The sequence below is a fragment of the Citrus sinensis genome, chromosome 5 (assembly GCF_022201045.2).
Source record: "Citrus sinensis cultivar Valencia sweet orange chromosome 5, DVS_A1.0, whole genome shotgun sequence".
NCBI classification, from domain to species: domain Eukaryota; kingdom Viridiplantae; phylum Streptophyta; class Magnoliopsida; order Sapindales; family Rutaceae; genus Citrus; species Citrus sinensis.
In genome coordinates this window covers 22620977-22636802 of record NC_068560.1, presented here as the reverse complement: position 1 = coordinate 22636802, position 15826 = coordinate 22620977, and the positions used below count along the sequence as shown (strand labels likewise).

At 33.0% G+C, this 15826-nt stretch overlaps 2 protein-coding genes and 1 pseudogene across 6 annotated transcripts; all 3 read left to right on the top strand.

The window, feature by feature from the left end:
• The first annotated feature begins 388 nt into the window (after positions 1-388).
• On the top strand, positions 389-4626 carry LOC102618500 (uncharacterized; annotated as a pseudogene).
• A 6229-nt stretch (positions 4627-10855) lies between these two features.
• On the top strand, positions 10856-14331 carry LOC102618985 (receptor-like protein 13). Of its 5 annotated transcripts, XM_052440456.1 has the most exons (9): positions 10856-11280; positions 11451-11598; positions 11867-11941; positions 12021-12086; positions 12329-12403; positions 12743-12901; positions 13075-13224; positions 13308-13472; positions 13620-14331. In XM_052440456.1, exons 5-9 carry the CDS (start codon positions 12364-12366, stop codon positions 14036-14038), a joined length of 933 nt encoding a protein of 310 aa, XP_052296416.1. In that variant the 5' UTR covers positions 10856-11280; positions 11451-11598; positions 11867-11941; positions 12021-12086; positions 12329-12363; the 3' UTR covers positions 14039-14331. The 5 variants fall into 5 exon arrangements, with proteins under 5 accessions (XP_052296416.1, XP_052296414.1, XP_052296413.1 ...); XM_052440454.1 differs by having other exon boundaries at positions 11867-12086; XM_052440453.1 differs by having other exon boundaries at positions 11451-11941.
• Positions 14048-15785, top strand: LOC127902335 (receptor-like protein 15). The gene is made up of 3 exons (XM_052441205.1): positions 14048-14567; positions 14832-15628; positions 15741-15785. The coding sequence occupies exons 1-3, from the start codon at positions 14048-14050 to the stop codon at positions 15783-15785; spliced, it is 1362 nt and encodes a 453-aa protein (XP_052297165.1).
• The last annotated feature ends 41 nt before the right edge of the window (positions 15786-15826 follow it).

Here is a 15826-nt window from a genome sequence, read left to right as displayed (position 1 = left end):
GTGCCGTTAGCCTCCTGCTTGATGCTAATGTCAAACAATTAATAAATTTGGTCAATGTAACTGAAACTTGCTAATTGACGTCAGATTGCAACTTTAGCACCTTAAAATGGGATAGACGATTAGTAGCACTGAATTCTTCTTGCCTAAGATTGAGCAATTGTTTTAACTACTATCTCCTATTGTAGGTTGATTATTATGTTTTAATTATGTCCATTTTGACCCAAAAAATTACACAATCTTGATCTGCATATTGTCACTGAGCAGTGTCAATATCGTTTAACAACTAACTTGATTTTGATATAACAAACACACGGTGTGTCTCTCATGTCTCACCTCACCCATGTCCCACCATGATGGAGAATTTTTCTAATGCATGAAGTAAGCTTTGATATGTGGGTTAGCTTGGAGAACATATCTCAAAATGAAGAATATGGGAGTTAATGGGAAGAAACAGTTCAGTAGTTTATAATTCTGTCGACGAGCTGTATCTCTAACATGGTCAAAATTTATGTGAATAAGGACAGGGAATCGTCATTCCTCTTTTCCTTTTTATACCCGGATATTTCTCAACCTTTATATGTTGCTCGCTGGAGATCTCCTTCTAATAACTAAAATAAAAATTTCATCCACTCAAATAAACGTTGACCAAGCTTTCACAAGAAAAAGTAACATCTTTAGTGAAGTAATTTACAGTTCCTTATCATCTTCGTGTGAGTCTATCAGTATGATCCAAAAACGTAATAAATCTTGTTAGATCCTGTTTATTGATGTTTAAATGTTGTTCATTGTGCAATGTAGAAATGATGACGTGAAGTTTCTTTGGTCATCAATTAGTGAGATCTTGTTTGAAGTTGTTTTCTGAAATGAACTGCAAAATGGTAGTTTTTTTTTTTTTTTCTTGGGTGCATTTGATGGCTCTGTTCTCCTCATTTTAAGCATGTGTCTGCTTGGAATGGGAAGGAATAGGCTTCAGAGTTGTTATATATGTTGACATGCTCTGGTCATTACACAATATATTCAAATTGGAAATTAGAATGAGATAGTTGTTGATGCTTTTTGAGAGATCTGCATTCTATGCACCATAACGTGATTAATGAAAATGGGTTTAAGGACTGGAAAGATCTGTGGCGGCCCGAGCTTGCAGGAAGGATTTCAATGGTTAATTCTCCCAGAGAGGTTATTGGTACAGTTTTGAAGTATATGGGAGCATCATACAATTCAAATGACATTGATTAGCAAGTTGCTGCTGGGAGGATTGCTGTTCAGCAGAATCTGGCATTACTGGGAAACCAGGTACTCTTAAAGAAACGATATCTGGTCAATGCATATTATTGCCTGACAGCTGATTTTGTTTGTAAAGTCTGCCTTTTCATACATATGAATGCATATGTTAGTGTTTTCTTCTCCTTTTAATACACATGAATGCATATGTTAGTGTTGTCTTCTCCTTTCCATAAATATGAATGCATATGTTGGTGTTCTGATGGGTGTCGAAGCCAACAAAAATAAATTCCTACTCTAAATAAATTGTGTATAGTGATTGAGCAGGGTCGTGTCCACAGAGATCGGTAATTAATTAAATCCTTTTGAAACGTAAAACGTAAAATAGGGGAATTGTTGACAATAATAAAAATCAAATTAAAATAACAAGAATGCAAATTAAAGTTGTAATTCAAATTGGAGAAAGCTCTGGTTGAAGGAATTAACTCAGCTTGATTCGACTACTGATCATTGATTCAAATATAGATTATTATTACTCATGAATAGACCGGTTATAGCTACTGAGACCCTCTAATAGCCAATCTCTCCTTAACTAGTCGATAACCAAGGTACGACCGTTGGTTATTTCCCTAATCAATAGACAACCCTAGATACGATCATAGAATTTAATCAATTGACAGCCTGAAAAACCAGAGAGACCCAAATCCTAATCAACACATATGATGATTCATTTAAATTAGATTGTTTATTCTCACAACACAACTCTCTGCTATGTTATTTGTCACAAACATTAAATTCTTCATACGATGAATCCTTTAATTGACAATAGATTAAGTTGATAATTAAATAGTGGCCAATTACCTAATTAACAAACATAATCATGAAAATAATTCAGAGAATAAACAAATACCCAAAAAGTAATAAAACAATTAAAGCACAAGAAAGATCTCACAGTAGTGATGAATCAAAGCTTCATTAACCTTCAACCAGAAAAATGGGTTTAGTTCCTCATAGAGAGAAGAGAAAAATTAGATCTAGGGTTTCTTTTTCTCCAATCCAAAATCCCCCCTTTTTCACAATAGATTCCTCTCTTAAATACTCTCTCTCTCTTCTCTTTTAGAATTCTATTTAAAATAAAATACTAATATCTGAAATATTAAATTCGTAATTACAAAAATAACAAAAAATACAAAACACGTTAAACTAAAAACTGCAGGTCCGCAGTTGACAGCACGCGCCCACGCCTTATCAACAAAGTTCTTCTGACGCTCAGAAATTTCTCCAAGAGAACAATCCTCCTTAAACATCATCTTTTAGCTCAATTTTATCATCAATCAATAGAATTGCACCTACAAAAGTAAAACACAAGTAAAACATTATTATTAAGTGCAAAACATTGATATTAAGGGAAGTAAACAATGCAAAACTAGTGCATAAATTGCACTCTAACATGTTCTTTTCTGAGATGGATGCGATAGAGGCTTTTTCTTCTAAATTTAGCTGAAGAAATGGCAAGGAATGTGATATTCTGTCTCATTAAATTAACAAAAACCCAAAACAATGAAAACCCATATTAATGTGATGTGGATAAATTGGCGACATTTGGCTTGTTTCCTCAACGTGACTTAGCAAGCAATAGAGACTTAAAAAATGGAGTGATAATAACAAGTCATTGTCGTTTGATGAATGCATTTTTAAGCAAAAATAGGTTTGTAACTGAACAAATTTGTCTGGCATGCCAATTTCAAAAAAATTAAATTGTGGTTATTAGCTGTAATGAAGGGGGTTTGTAGGTGCAGTCAGGTCGATCCAGGAAAGTTCAACAAAGTTTTGGTTTGGTGTGGTGAAATCAGTTTGTGCAACTTGAGTCTTTCAGATGAACAATGACGAGTTTTCATTTAAAAATGTTATAAATCTGCTGTGCATAGTATTCTAGTAGAATCATTTATAAATTCAAGTTATTGAAATTGTCTATTTTATCCAGTTTTAGTTAAGGACGCATGTAATATGAAAAATAGTTGTCGAATATTGTAGGTTACCTAATATTTGATCAATCCTATTATGAGGGCTTCAAGATGTCTAACAATATGTAGAATGCCCATGCTCCTCCCCATTGTTTATCTTATATAATAATTTGTTTTAGATGCTAATATCTTTGTCGATACCGGTAACAATATTATAATATCTGCGTTTATTTGGTTTTACATAGGTTCGACTGTTTGACAGAACACACTATCTGAAGGTATTTGGAATTGGAGATGTATGGATTGCTGTTGGGTGGAGTAGTGATGTTCTTCCTGCTGTCGAACGTATGTCTAATGTTGCAGTTGTTGTTCCCAAGTCTGGTGCTAGCTTATGGGCTGATCTTTGGGTATACCCATGCCTGCCATTCTACTTCAATTTTCACATTGTTATCTCCTTCATTTTAGTGATCAGTAAACACGATAATGTGACTAATAAGTTCGCATTCTCTTTATAGGCAATCCCTGCTGCCTCAAGACTTGAAACAAAACAAATTGGAGGGCGAGTCAGAGGTCCATTTCCATTAATCCATCAATGGATAGAATTCTGCTTGCAAACAGCGAGAGCATTGCCTTTCAAGTAAGAGGTTATCCTGAGCGCATCTGCCTCTGCCCTTGAGAGTACTCGGGTTAAGTTGCCTGAAGAACTTTTGAAGGGTAAACCAAGTCTGGATACTAAGTTAATTGCTGGAGTACCCCCGGCTGAAATTCTGGCCAGATGTGAGTTTTTGGAGCCATTATCTGAAGCTACTTTGTCAGATTATGAGTGGCTGGTTGCTAATCTGCAAAAACCTGCTCCTGTCTTGATGAAAAGGGTGCAACGTTACTTGTCATCATTAATCTTTAGCTAAAGGTACATTGAAAAGTTCATGGCACCGCATACCAGTCATTATAATTGGGTCTGGGCAATTACGTCAGAGCATAACTTCATTAGGAAAAGAGGCTTCAGCTACGTTAAATATTACAGGATGTACTGAGATGGCTGAAGTTGTTGAGGTTGTACGAGAAACGAAAGATGAGTGTATGTTTGAACAAAGTTGTTGCCAATCTTGCAGAGTTCGAGAAGAAAGATCACGAAGCGAATGCCACCGATTTCTTCATCATTGTAGCCTCCATAGTTGAAGTTTCCTCATTTGAAGCTGTTTATGCATATGCTTTTTCCCTTCTCAAGTACAGGACATTGAAGAATTAACCAGATGTGATATGCTGAAAGAGGGAAGTTTTCTTCCTTGAATGTGGTCTTTGTGATTTGTCTTGAAGGAATAGGGTGATCACTGGCAAGAACCCTATCAAGGTAGATTTTATGATGTTAACATATCATTAAGCATTTTGTTACATCAGCAATGATGCTTTCATAGCATGAAAGTGTTTAAATTTAACTGAATGATCTTGATTGATCAATTATGAGTTTTAATCGAGTAAAAACTAAATACAATAATCGTTAACAAATACTGAAATTGGGTAAATATGATCTTGATATTGAAGAATTTGAAATCACAACCCACACAGGAAATCACCCTTCGCGTGGGGATGGAGATGTTTACTGCAGCGATATTGAATATGTCCACTGCTCTTTGGGTTATGGTGCGGCTTGCGATTTCAAGGTTGCCCTGAAACAATGGAAAAGATTAACATACCCTCCAATGAATGAAAACGGCTGGACCAGTTCTGATTACCTAATTGACTCAGGATCGGCTGGCAATAATAACAGTTTATTAACAATGCACAGTCCGAGTACTTTTCCAGGATCAGATACGACTTGGTCTAATGTTGATATTAATAGTTTATTAAATGACAAATAAAATACATTCTGAGAGATGTTGGTCCACTGTTGCAAGCCCCCAGATTTAAGAATCTTTTGATGATAATTTATCACCTGTAACTGTGCTGGAAGATTCAACTAGATGATAATTTAATTGATATGGACAGTTTCCATATCACTTTTAAATCATCTTATGTAATTGTGATGTTAGGAAGCATTAGTGATCTACATGTGAACTATTATTGGCGCCATTGGTGGTTTTATTTTATTAAAATATGGATGACTTCCCGTTACTATTTCGTTGTAGATAATCTTATCAATTAACATATAGTTTAAAATCATTATGCAAATCAATCTATTAATTTTCATGATATTTAATTGAGTTAAAACTAAGTGCATTCAATAAATCTCTCTTCCTTTAAAAAATTGTTGCGCTTTAATTTTAGTGCTTAATACTTACTGAACTCCGATACAGGAAATTTGAAATCAAACTCGTAACTACAGATTATCTAATTGCAAGTTTCTGTCCATAGCTGCTGATTTGTAGTGATTATCTAATTGACTGAGGTGACAACAATTTTTTTTTTTTTAATTTTCAATAGCACAATGTGGAATTCAATAATTAAATTCTCCTGTTTAATTTGTTTCAAGTTAAATTATTAATTACTTAAACTCTGTTTTAAGTCTTTAATTTTATGTGTTTATGCAGAATTGGATTCTCGAGACCCTTCAATGAATTTCTAGCCCCGTTGACTCCACCGACAAAAGTTTTGGAAAATAAAAAAAAAAATTTGACAGAATTCCACCAAATAGTTTGTAATTGACCAATTTCAAAAAAATTAAATTATGTGGTTATTAGCTGTAATGAAGGGGGATAGTAGGTGCAATCAGGTGGATCCTGGAAAGTTAAACAAAGTTTTGGTATGGCGTAGTGAAATTGGTTTGTGCAACTCAGGAGTCTTTCAGGTGAACGATGATAGGTTTTGATTTATGAATATTATAAATCTACTGTGCATAGTATTCTAGTAGAATCATCTATAAGTTCTAGTTATTGTATACTTTGCCCGGTTTGAGTTAAGGGCACATGTAATATGAAAGATAGTTGTCGCATCTTTTAGGTTACCTAACATTTGATCAATCCTATTATGGGGGCTTCAAGATGTCTAACAATATGTAGAATGCCCATGCTCCTCCCCATTGTTTATCAATTCGTCACGCTGGTTAAGTTGCCTGAAGAAATTCTGGAGGGTAAACCAAGTCTGGATACTAACTTAATTGCTGGAGTACTCCCGGCTGAAATTCTGGCCAGATGTGAGTTTTTGGAGCCATTATCTGAAGCTACTTTGTCAGATTATGAGTGGCTGGTTGTTAATCTGCAAAAACCTGCTCCTGTCTTGATGAAAAGGGTGCAACATTACTTGTCATCATTAATCCAAAGCTTTCTAGCAAGAGCGACGTTGAAAAGTTAATGGCGCTGCATGCCAATCATTATAATGCTGTCAGGGCAATTGGGTCAGGGCAATTAGGTCAGAGCATAACTTCATTAGGAAAAGAGGCTTCAGCTACGTTAAATATTACAGGATGTACTGAGATGGCTGAAGTCGTTGAGGTTTTACGAGAAACGAAAGATGAGTGTTTGTTTGAACAAAGTTGTTACTGCAGCGATTTTGAATATGTGCAAGGTGTTGTCCACTGCTCTTTGGGTTATGGTGTGACTTTCGATTTCAAGTTTGCCCTGAAACAACGGAAAAGATTAACATATCCTCCAATGAATAAAAACGGCTGGACTAATTCAAATTACTCAGGATCAGGTGGCAATAATAACAGTCCATTTACTTTTCCAGGATCAATGTTGATAATAATCGTTTATTAAATGACGAATCATTGTTCTTGGGGGTTAGTTGTATACGTCATTACTACTTCAAGTAGAAGAAAAAGGTTGTGCAGGTGATTTCAGAAATTAAATACATTCTGAGAGATGCTGGTCCACTGTTGCATGCCCCCCAGATTTAAGAATCATCACTTTTCCTTTAAAAAACTGTTACGCTTTGATTTTGGTGCTGAATATCTAATTGCGAGTTGTTGTCCATAGCTGCTGATTTGTAGTGATTATCTAATTGACTGATGTAACAACAATTTTTTTTTTCTAATTTTCAGTAGCACAATGTCGAATTTAATAATTAAATCCTCCTATTTAATTTGTTTCAAGTTAAATTATTAATTACTTAAACTATGTTTTAAGTCTTTAATTTTATGTCTTGGCGTATATGCATAATTGGATTCTTGAGCGTGTTGGACACGACCAACAATGAAATTGACAGTAAACAAACATTACAACGTGTGGACTCCAGTAGCTACCCTACAAGTCTACAACTTCACAAATAATAATTGAGTAAGCACCTTTGATTCTCGGGACCCTTCAATGAATTTCTAGCCCCGTTGACTCCACTGACAAAAGTTTTGTAAAATAAAAAAAAATACATAGAATTCCACCAAATGCAAAACGTGTGGAATTTAATTTTTGGCCGTGTGGACCAAAACATAATTTAACGAAAAAAGAAAAAAAATGATAAGATTTCTAAAATGTGTGGAAGGTGATTCATATTTTACTGAAATAACTTGTTAAATTTTTTAAGGATTTAAAACAGTGGCGGACCCAGAAACTAAAATGAGCGGGGGCTTAGTTCAAAATTTTTTATTTAATTTAGATTTTTTTAATGTTCACTCGAATACATTTTAAGTCTTATAAACTCAAATTTTATTACTTTTTTTTAAAATTCTAAATAATAATAGTAATAAATTATTATTTTTAAATGCGTGAAAATATTATTTTTTAAAGTAGTATTTTAAATGCGTGAAAATATTATTTTTCGAAGTAGTTTCCACAAAATATTTTAAAAAATAAAATAATGTGGCTAATGAGATTTGAACCAAGGTTTTAAAATCATTAAATAACACTCTTACTATTGAACCACAAGTCTTTTAATATATGAAAAATGTGTCCAAATTATTTTATCTAACTTTTTCAGAAGGGGCTTTGGGGTACATTTAAAAGAAAACTTAATGGTCCAGGGAGGCTGAAGCCCCTCCTGAGCCTTAATTGGGTCCGCCCATGATTTAAAATATTTGGTCATAAATTAGGCGGATGTTAATTTTTCCACCATTGATTATCATATTCTAAACTTAATGGTACCTTTCTTGATGAAGGGTACTTAGTCTCTCTTCTTCTCTTATAAAAATTATATTAATTGATTTCTTATTATAGTTAATAGTCTTTAAGAATGGATAGCTTTATTGTTTTCATGACCAAATTATGCCTGCCTAAGATTGCGACTATTAATAAAATTAATATTTAATGTTTATGTTAAAAGATATAAGATTTTATGCATTCATTAATTGTCATTAGTTGAAGGATGAATTATTTTTTCAACCCAATCAGTTGATGTATCTGCAAAAGTTTTTTCTTTTATTGACCATAATTATATTCCGGATACAATAAATTATCTTTGGTGCTTAGAAAATATGACTTCTTACTTCAAGTTTGATATGTCTCTCTCCATAAGTTTACTGGAAATATATCCTCATTTACTGTCATTTATCTAATATCAATTGAATACCTCACTTTTTCAAACTATCACTTCCAAGTCTCATTGTCACTTGGCCATTCTTGGACCATTCAAAACCAATCAAGTGTTGAAATAATCAAATATATGCAAAATTAGAGTCACGATTTTTGGTCCCCCAAATTCTAATTATATAACTTCTATATATCTCATTGTCAGGTCACGAACTTGTTGGCACATTTTCCAAATTCCTCTTCCATCAGCTCTCACACGTTAACTTAAGTGGAAAGTTTCCAAGTTGATTGCTAGAAAGCAACGCAAAATCAGACACGCTTGATCTGTCCCCTAATTCTCTTTTCTACGTTGAAAAAGAAAATATATATCTATGTAAAAATAAATAATAAACTGAGGAAAAGTACATTTGTTTAATTAACATCTGATCGGGGCATTTTTGGTGTAAGCCACAACTAAAATCAAACAGCCCCTTAGCATACTTCTTCCATTTTATCTGCTACTTTTGTGGATCTTATAGGGTGGGCATGTGGACAGAATTTAAAAGTTTTAGTAGTCTAAAAAATAAGATATGTTAAAGCTAAAGTTGTTGCACCTTCTGATTAAATAAAGCTGCACAATTTCACTAACTTGAAAGAATTGACATTAATGAACTGGTCGCCTCTCCATATATGAAGCCTTCTTAAAAGTTAATTTTTATTTCAGAAAAAAAAAGTTTAAGTTACATATATTACAGTAAGATTTTTTGAGACCAATTCCCTTCTTCAAATAATAATGGAAAAGTATTAATTTAAAAATAAAACGAATATGTATTGATTATATCATTTTCATCGATTATAGTGAGAGTTTCTCCAAATCAATTCCCTTATTCAAATAATACAGAAAAAATAGTAATTTAATAGTAAAAATAAACATGTGTTGATTATATATCTTAAGTTTTATTGATTACGTGATCAAAGTGACATTGTTGATTTATTTCTTGTTCAATGTTAATTTTTAGGTTATATAAATTTCAAGGATTTAAAATCTTTGGTCATGGATTACACGCTTGTTAATTTTTCTGCCATTGACTATCATATTCTAGACTTAATGATACCTTTCTTGATCAAGGGTAATTACTCCCTCTTCTCCTCTTATAAATTCCTCTTCCATTAACATCACTAGGAGTATGTTGATCTCTCAGACGTTAACTTGAGTGGAGAGTTTCCAAATTGATTGTTACAAAACAACAAAAGAACTAGACACACTGGATCTGTCTAATAATTCTCTTTCGGTAAAATTAATTAATTTTAGGGGAATATTCGACCAACCTCTGTAATTTTAGAGTGATCATTAATTAATTAAACGATACAAATATCTAAAGTGATTAGATGTTTGCTGACAATACAAGTTCATGGCTTGAAATTTGATCTCTATCGATTGGTTTACATATGGACGTACTTGTGCCTTTGTGGTGATAATTGAACTAGAGATGTGCAGCTGTAAGGATTTGGCAGTAGTAAATTGTTATAAAGACATAAAGACAAGTTCCCATGATTATTATTTTTTCCAAAAACTTTTTTACAACAAATTCATCTCGCCAAAAATTCCATTTTGCTAACTAACAATAATTGAGCACTTGACGGCATTGACTCCACGTCTCCAGCTACTTTCTAAGTAAAAACATGGAAATGTAATCTCCACAAAATGCCAAACGTGTGGAATTTAATTTTTGGCCTTGTGGACCAAAATGCAAATGAAAGAAAAAGAGGTAAAAAAAACAAGGCCCAAAGACTTCTAAAAGATGTAAAAGTCTTTGGGCTTTTTCATAATGGTGGATTTTTTAAAAGGAAAAAAATAACAACACTTCTATGATTTGTTTTGATAATCACATTTACATATACTCTCTAATTTTCAAAATGGACACATAAATCTTTTTTTTTACAAATATATATTATTCATATTTTTTTATTATTTTTATTATCATATTTTTATTTATTATAAATGCTTAGAGTAAATTTTTAGGTTGAAATATAATAAAAGGGTATAATCGTTCTCGTATTAAACACCCATATTTTTAGTTTCTATCCATTTGTCATCTCAATCTCTCTCAATTATTCTTTATTGCTAGCTCAAAACGCGTTGCTGTTGCAAATTATAGCAAAATGACAAAGATGGAAAAAAAAGGGAAGAAAATTAATGCATGAAGGACTTGGAGAAAACAACTAAATAAGTCAACTATAAGCTAGTTGGGTGTATAAATAGTTACATGCGTTATAAACAAATGGCGTATAGCCCGCTGGTTGGTTACAGAGACAGAAAGAGTGTGTGTGTTTTTTAAAACTTAAAGATATTGTTAGAATGGGTGGTTCAAAATAAAAAATGGTGATAATGTTTGTTTTGTTATTAATAATATTTGAAGGTGGGTGGAGTGAGAGATGTTTGGATCATGAGAGATTTGCTCTTTTGCGACTCAAACATTTCCTCAATGATCCTTATAATTTTCTTTACGACTGGGGAGATGGTGAGGGAGCTACTGATTGTTGTCAGTGGGAAAGGGTTGAGTGCAGCAACACCACAAGTCGAGTGATAGCGCTAGACCTTTCTGACACGTATGAGGGAGAGTACTGGTATCTGAATGCTTCTTTGTTTACTCCCTTCCAATAACTTGAGTCACTTGATTTAACTGACAACAAAATAGCCGGTTGTGTTGAGAATGAAGGTGCTTCGTTTAATTTAATTAATTTACTTTCCCCCCCTAATTTAAGTTGAATATCAAGACCGAGCAATTATATGCATATTTATTTAGTCGACAATTTTGACTTTTTTTTAAATGATTAATTTTGAAATTACACCAGTATCTATGATCTTTTTTTTTTTTTTTATTTGCAGGTATAGAGAGGCTATCAAGATTGAACAACTTGAAGATGCTTAATTTAAGTGGAAACTCGTTCAATAATAGCATTTTATCATCTCTAACTCATCTTTCATAATTAAGATCATTAAATTTATTTTGGAATAGGAAGTATTGACGTTAAAGGTACATAATTAAAACTTCAAGCTCTTTCATTAACTTGCTAAAATAAGATTCAAGGCTTTGAATTCAATTTTTTAATGATTAATATTAAAAAAAACAGTTTTAAGCAATTTATAAATACAAGTTTTAATGTTTCTCGTAATTTCATCTTGTACTTTCATATGTCTTGAATTTAAGATTAAAAAAAAAACTCCAATAGTGAACCAAACACCTCCACAACTTATTATGTGGTGAGGTTTGAAACATTCAACTCAATTTGTACTTATTACAGAATTAGATTCTTTGAGAGATTTAGAGGAGCTAGACATTGGCGGGAACAAGATTGACAAATTTGTGGTCTCAAAAGGTACTACAAATACCATAAAAAAAATGCTAACTTATACAAATTAGCTGGATTCTTTGCCATTTGGTTTATTATTTTACAGGTTTGAGTAAATTGAAGTCTCTTAGTTTAAGTGGTACAGGATTCAAAGGAACATTCGACGTTCGAGGTAAGTCTAAGCCCTGCTTTCTCATTTTATATATGCTAGCTAGACTTCTGTATTATCGACATAATTTAATATTTAATTTGATTAGCCTGAAGGAATTACATACAAATTAAGCATACTTTGTCAATCAATTAATTAAATACTATTTGGTTTGGTTTAGACGAAATTCTAATGACGTTTTAATTTCTTTAAATTAATTAATTAATTTACTCTGTTTTAAGTCTTAAGTCTGTTTATGTTTGCAGAATTCGATTCCTTCAACAACTTAGAATTGTTGGACATGAGCTTCAATGAAATCAACAATCTTGTGGTTCCTCAAGGTAAACACTTAAAATATTATTCAATTACATAAATTTTATTCATTTGATTAGGGAAGGCCCAAAAGGTACAAAAAAATAAAAATAAAAATAAAGAAACATAGAATTTATATTATTTCAAAAACAGGACGTAATATGATTATTTCAAAAACAAAATGTAATAAAGATTTCATTTTAATTTTTTAATCTTTACAGCGATTGAAAAATGATACTGATCTTTGCCCAAAGCATAAAATACAAATTGACTCCCAATTAAATTAATCATTTATTTTGTTTAGCTCTAAATTTAGACAATGAATTTTGATTTTCTTAAATCCTATCCTAATTATTGTTATTAAATAGGTTACAACGGTTTGAGGAAGTTGAAAAGCCTTGATCTATCAGGAGTTGGAGTTAGAGATGGAAGCAAGTTGTTACAGTCAATAGGATCATTCTCATCCCTCAACAGTCTTTACCTTTCGTCTAATAATTTTACAGAAACAGTGACAATTACTACTCAAGGTAAGTAAAAGGTACAAATGTGGCCAAATTTATAAATAAGCAACTAATTAATTAATTAATTATCCATATTATTAATAAACGGTACATATGTGGCCAAATTTATAAATAAACTGTTAAATAATTAATTATTTTTCCGTACTGTTAATAAAGCTAAATTTATTGCTTCGAAACAGAGTTGCACAATTTCACCAACATGGAATATTTGAAATTGGACGATTCCCCTCTCCATATAAGCCTTCTGCAAAGCATTGCATCAATATTCCCTTTGTTAAAAAATCTGTCGATGATTGGTTGTGAAGTCAATGGTGTCATACGTGGTCAAGGTAAAAGAAAAGTGTTGATTGTGAACTCAATGTCATCTTACGTGTTCAACATTTTTATTTATTTATTTTATTGTTTCTGCTAGACTTTCCTCATTCCAAGAGTTTGGAACATTTGGACATGGAATTCATGCGCATTGCACTCAACACCAGCTTTCTTCAAATCATCAGTGAATCGATGTCTTCTCTTAAGTACTTATCACTGTCATATTATACTCTTGGCATTAACAGCAGCGAGACTCTTAATCAAGGTTAACGAGATGCTCCCACCCTCCCCAGCTAATCTATAATATTAGTTTTTGATTTAATATAATTACACAAACCAATCACTTATAAAAAAATGATATTCATTTGTTAATTTTTTTATTGTACTGATGGATGAATTAATAAATTTTCAGGCCTCTGTTCGCTGGTGCATCTACAAGAGTTGTACATTGCAAGCAATGATTTAAGAGGTAGCTTGCCTTGGTGCATGGCAAATATGACATCCCTCCGAATATTAGATGTTTCTTCTAATCAACTTACTGGAAGCATCTCCTCATCTCCCCTCGTTCATTTGACATCCATTGAAGAGCTGTATCTTTCAAACAATCACTTCCAGATCCCAATTTCACTTGAACCACTTTTCAATCACTCAAGACTCAAGAGATTATGGGCTTACAACAATGAAATAAAAGCTGAAATAACTGAGTCACATTCTTTGACCGCCCCAAACTTCCAATTACAATCTCTCTTGTTGTCTTCCGGTTATGGAGATGGTGTCACATTCCCCAAATTCCTTTACCATCAACATGACCTGGAGGATGTTCATCTCTGACATATAAAGATGAATGGAGAATTTCCAAATTGGTTGCTGGAAAACAACGCAAAATTAGAAACTCTTTTTCTCATCAATGATTCTATTGGAGGACCTTTTCGATTGCCAATTCATCCACACAGGCGGTTAAGATTCTTGGATGTCTCCAACAACAACTTCCAAGGCCATATTCCAGTAGAAATTGGAGATATTTTACCAAGTTTATTTTCTTTTAACATTTCCACGAATGCCTTGCATGGTAGCATTCCCTCTTCATTTGGTAATATGAACTTCCTCAGAATTCTGGACTTATCTAGCAATCAATTGACTGGTGAAATCCCTGAGCGCTTGGCCGTCGGTTGCGTCAACTTGGAGTTTCTAGCGTTATCAAACAACAACCTAAAAGGTCACATGTTCTGTAGAAATTTTAACCTGGCAAACTTAAGACAGTTACAATTGGAGGACAATCGCTTCATAGGAGAGATTCCACAAAGTTTATCTAAATGCTCCTCACTAGAAGGATTGTACCTTAATAATAACAGTCTTTCGGGTAAGATTCCACGATAGTTGGGCAATCTCACAAGTTTACAAGATATTACAATGCCCAAGAATCATCTTGAAGGTCCTATTCCAGTGGAGTTTTGTCAACTTTATTCGCTTCATATTTTGGACATTTCAGACAATAATATATCTGGAAGTTTACCATCTTGTTTCCATCCTCTCTATATCAAAAAAGTTCATCTTTAAAAAAATATGTTACATGGACAGCTAAAAAGAGGTACATTCTTTAATTGCTCTTCCCTTGTGACATTAGATCTTAGCTATAATCACTTGAATGGCAGCATTCCAGATTGGTTTGATGGGCTTTCTCAACTAAACCACCTTATCTTAGGTCACAATAATCTTGAAGGTGAAGTGCCAGTTCAATTGTGCGGATTGAACCAACTGCAATTGTTAGATCTTTCTAATAATAATCTTCACGGTCCTGTTCCCCATTGCTTTGATAACACCACACTTCGTGAAAGTTACAACAATAGCTCTAGTCTTAAGCCATTTGAAACATCTTTTTACGGTTGGCTAACCAAAGAACAAAAAATCCTTGAAAGTTTTGAATTCACAACAAAGAACATTGAGCACATTTACCAAGGAAAAGTGCTTAGCCTGGTAGCAGGACTTGATCTTTCTTGCAACAAGTTAATTGGTCATATTCCTCCTCAAATTGGAAATTTGACAGGGATTCAAACATTGAATCTATCACATAACAGCTTGATAGGATCGATCCCATCAACATTTTCAAACTTAGAGCAAATTGAAAGTTTGGATATTTCTTACAACAAATTGATTGGGAAAATACCTCATCAACTTGTGGAGTTAAAGGCATTGGCTGTTTTCAGTGTGGCATACAATAACTTATTAGACGAAATTCCAAAATGGAAAGCACAATTTGCAACCTTCAACGAGAGTAGCTATGAGGGAAATACTTTTCTTTGTGGATTTCCATTGCCCATTTGCAAATCACCAGCAACTATGTCAGAGGCTTCAACTAGCAATGAAGGAGATGATAATTTAATTGACATCGACAGTTTCTTCATCACATTTACACCATCATACGTAATTGTGATATTCGCAATCATTGTTGTTCTATATGTAAATCCTTATTGGCGACGTAGATGGTTTTATCTTATTGAAATGTGGATAAGTTCTTGTTATTATTCTGTTGTAGACAATCTTATTCCAAGAAGATTTTGTCATTGAAATTAACAAGTAGTTTAATTATAATCCTTTAAGTACTAATCAAGTTTGCTTAGG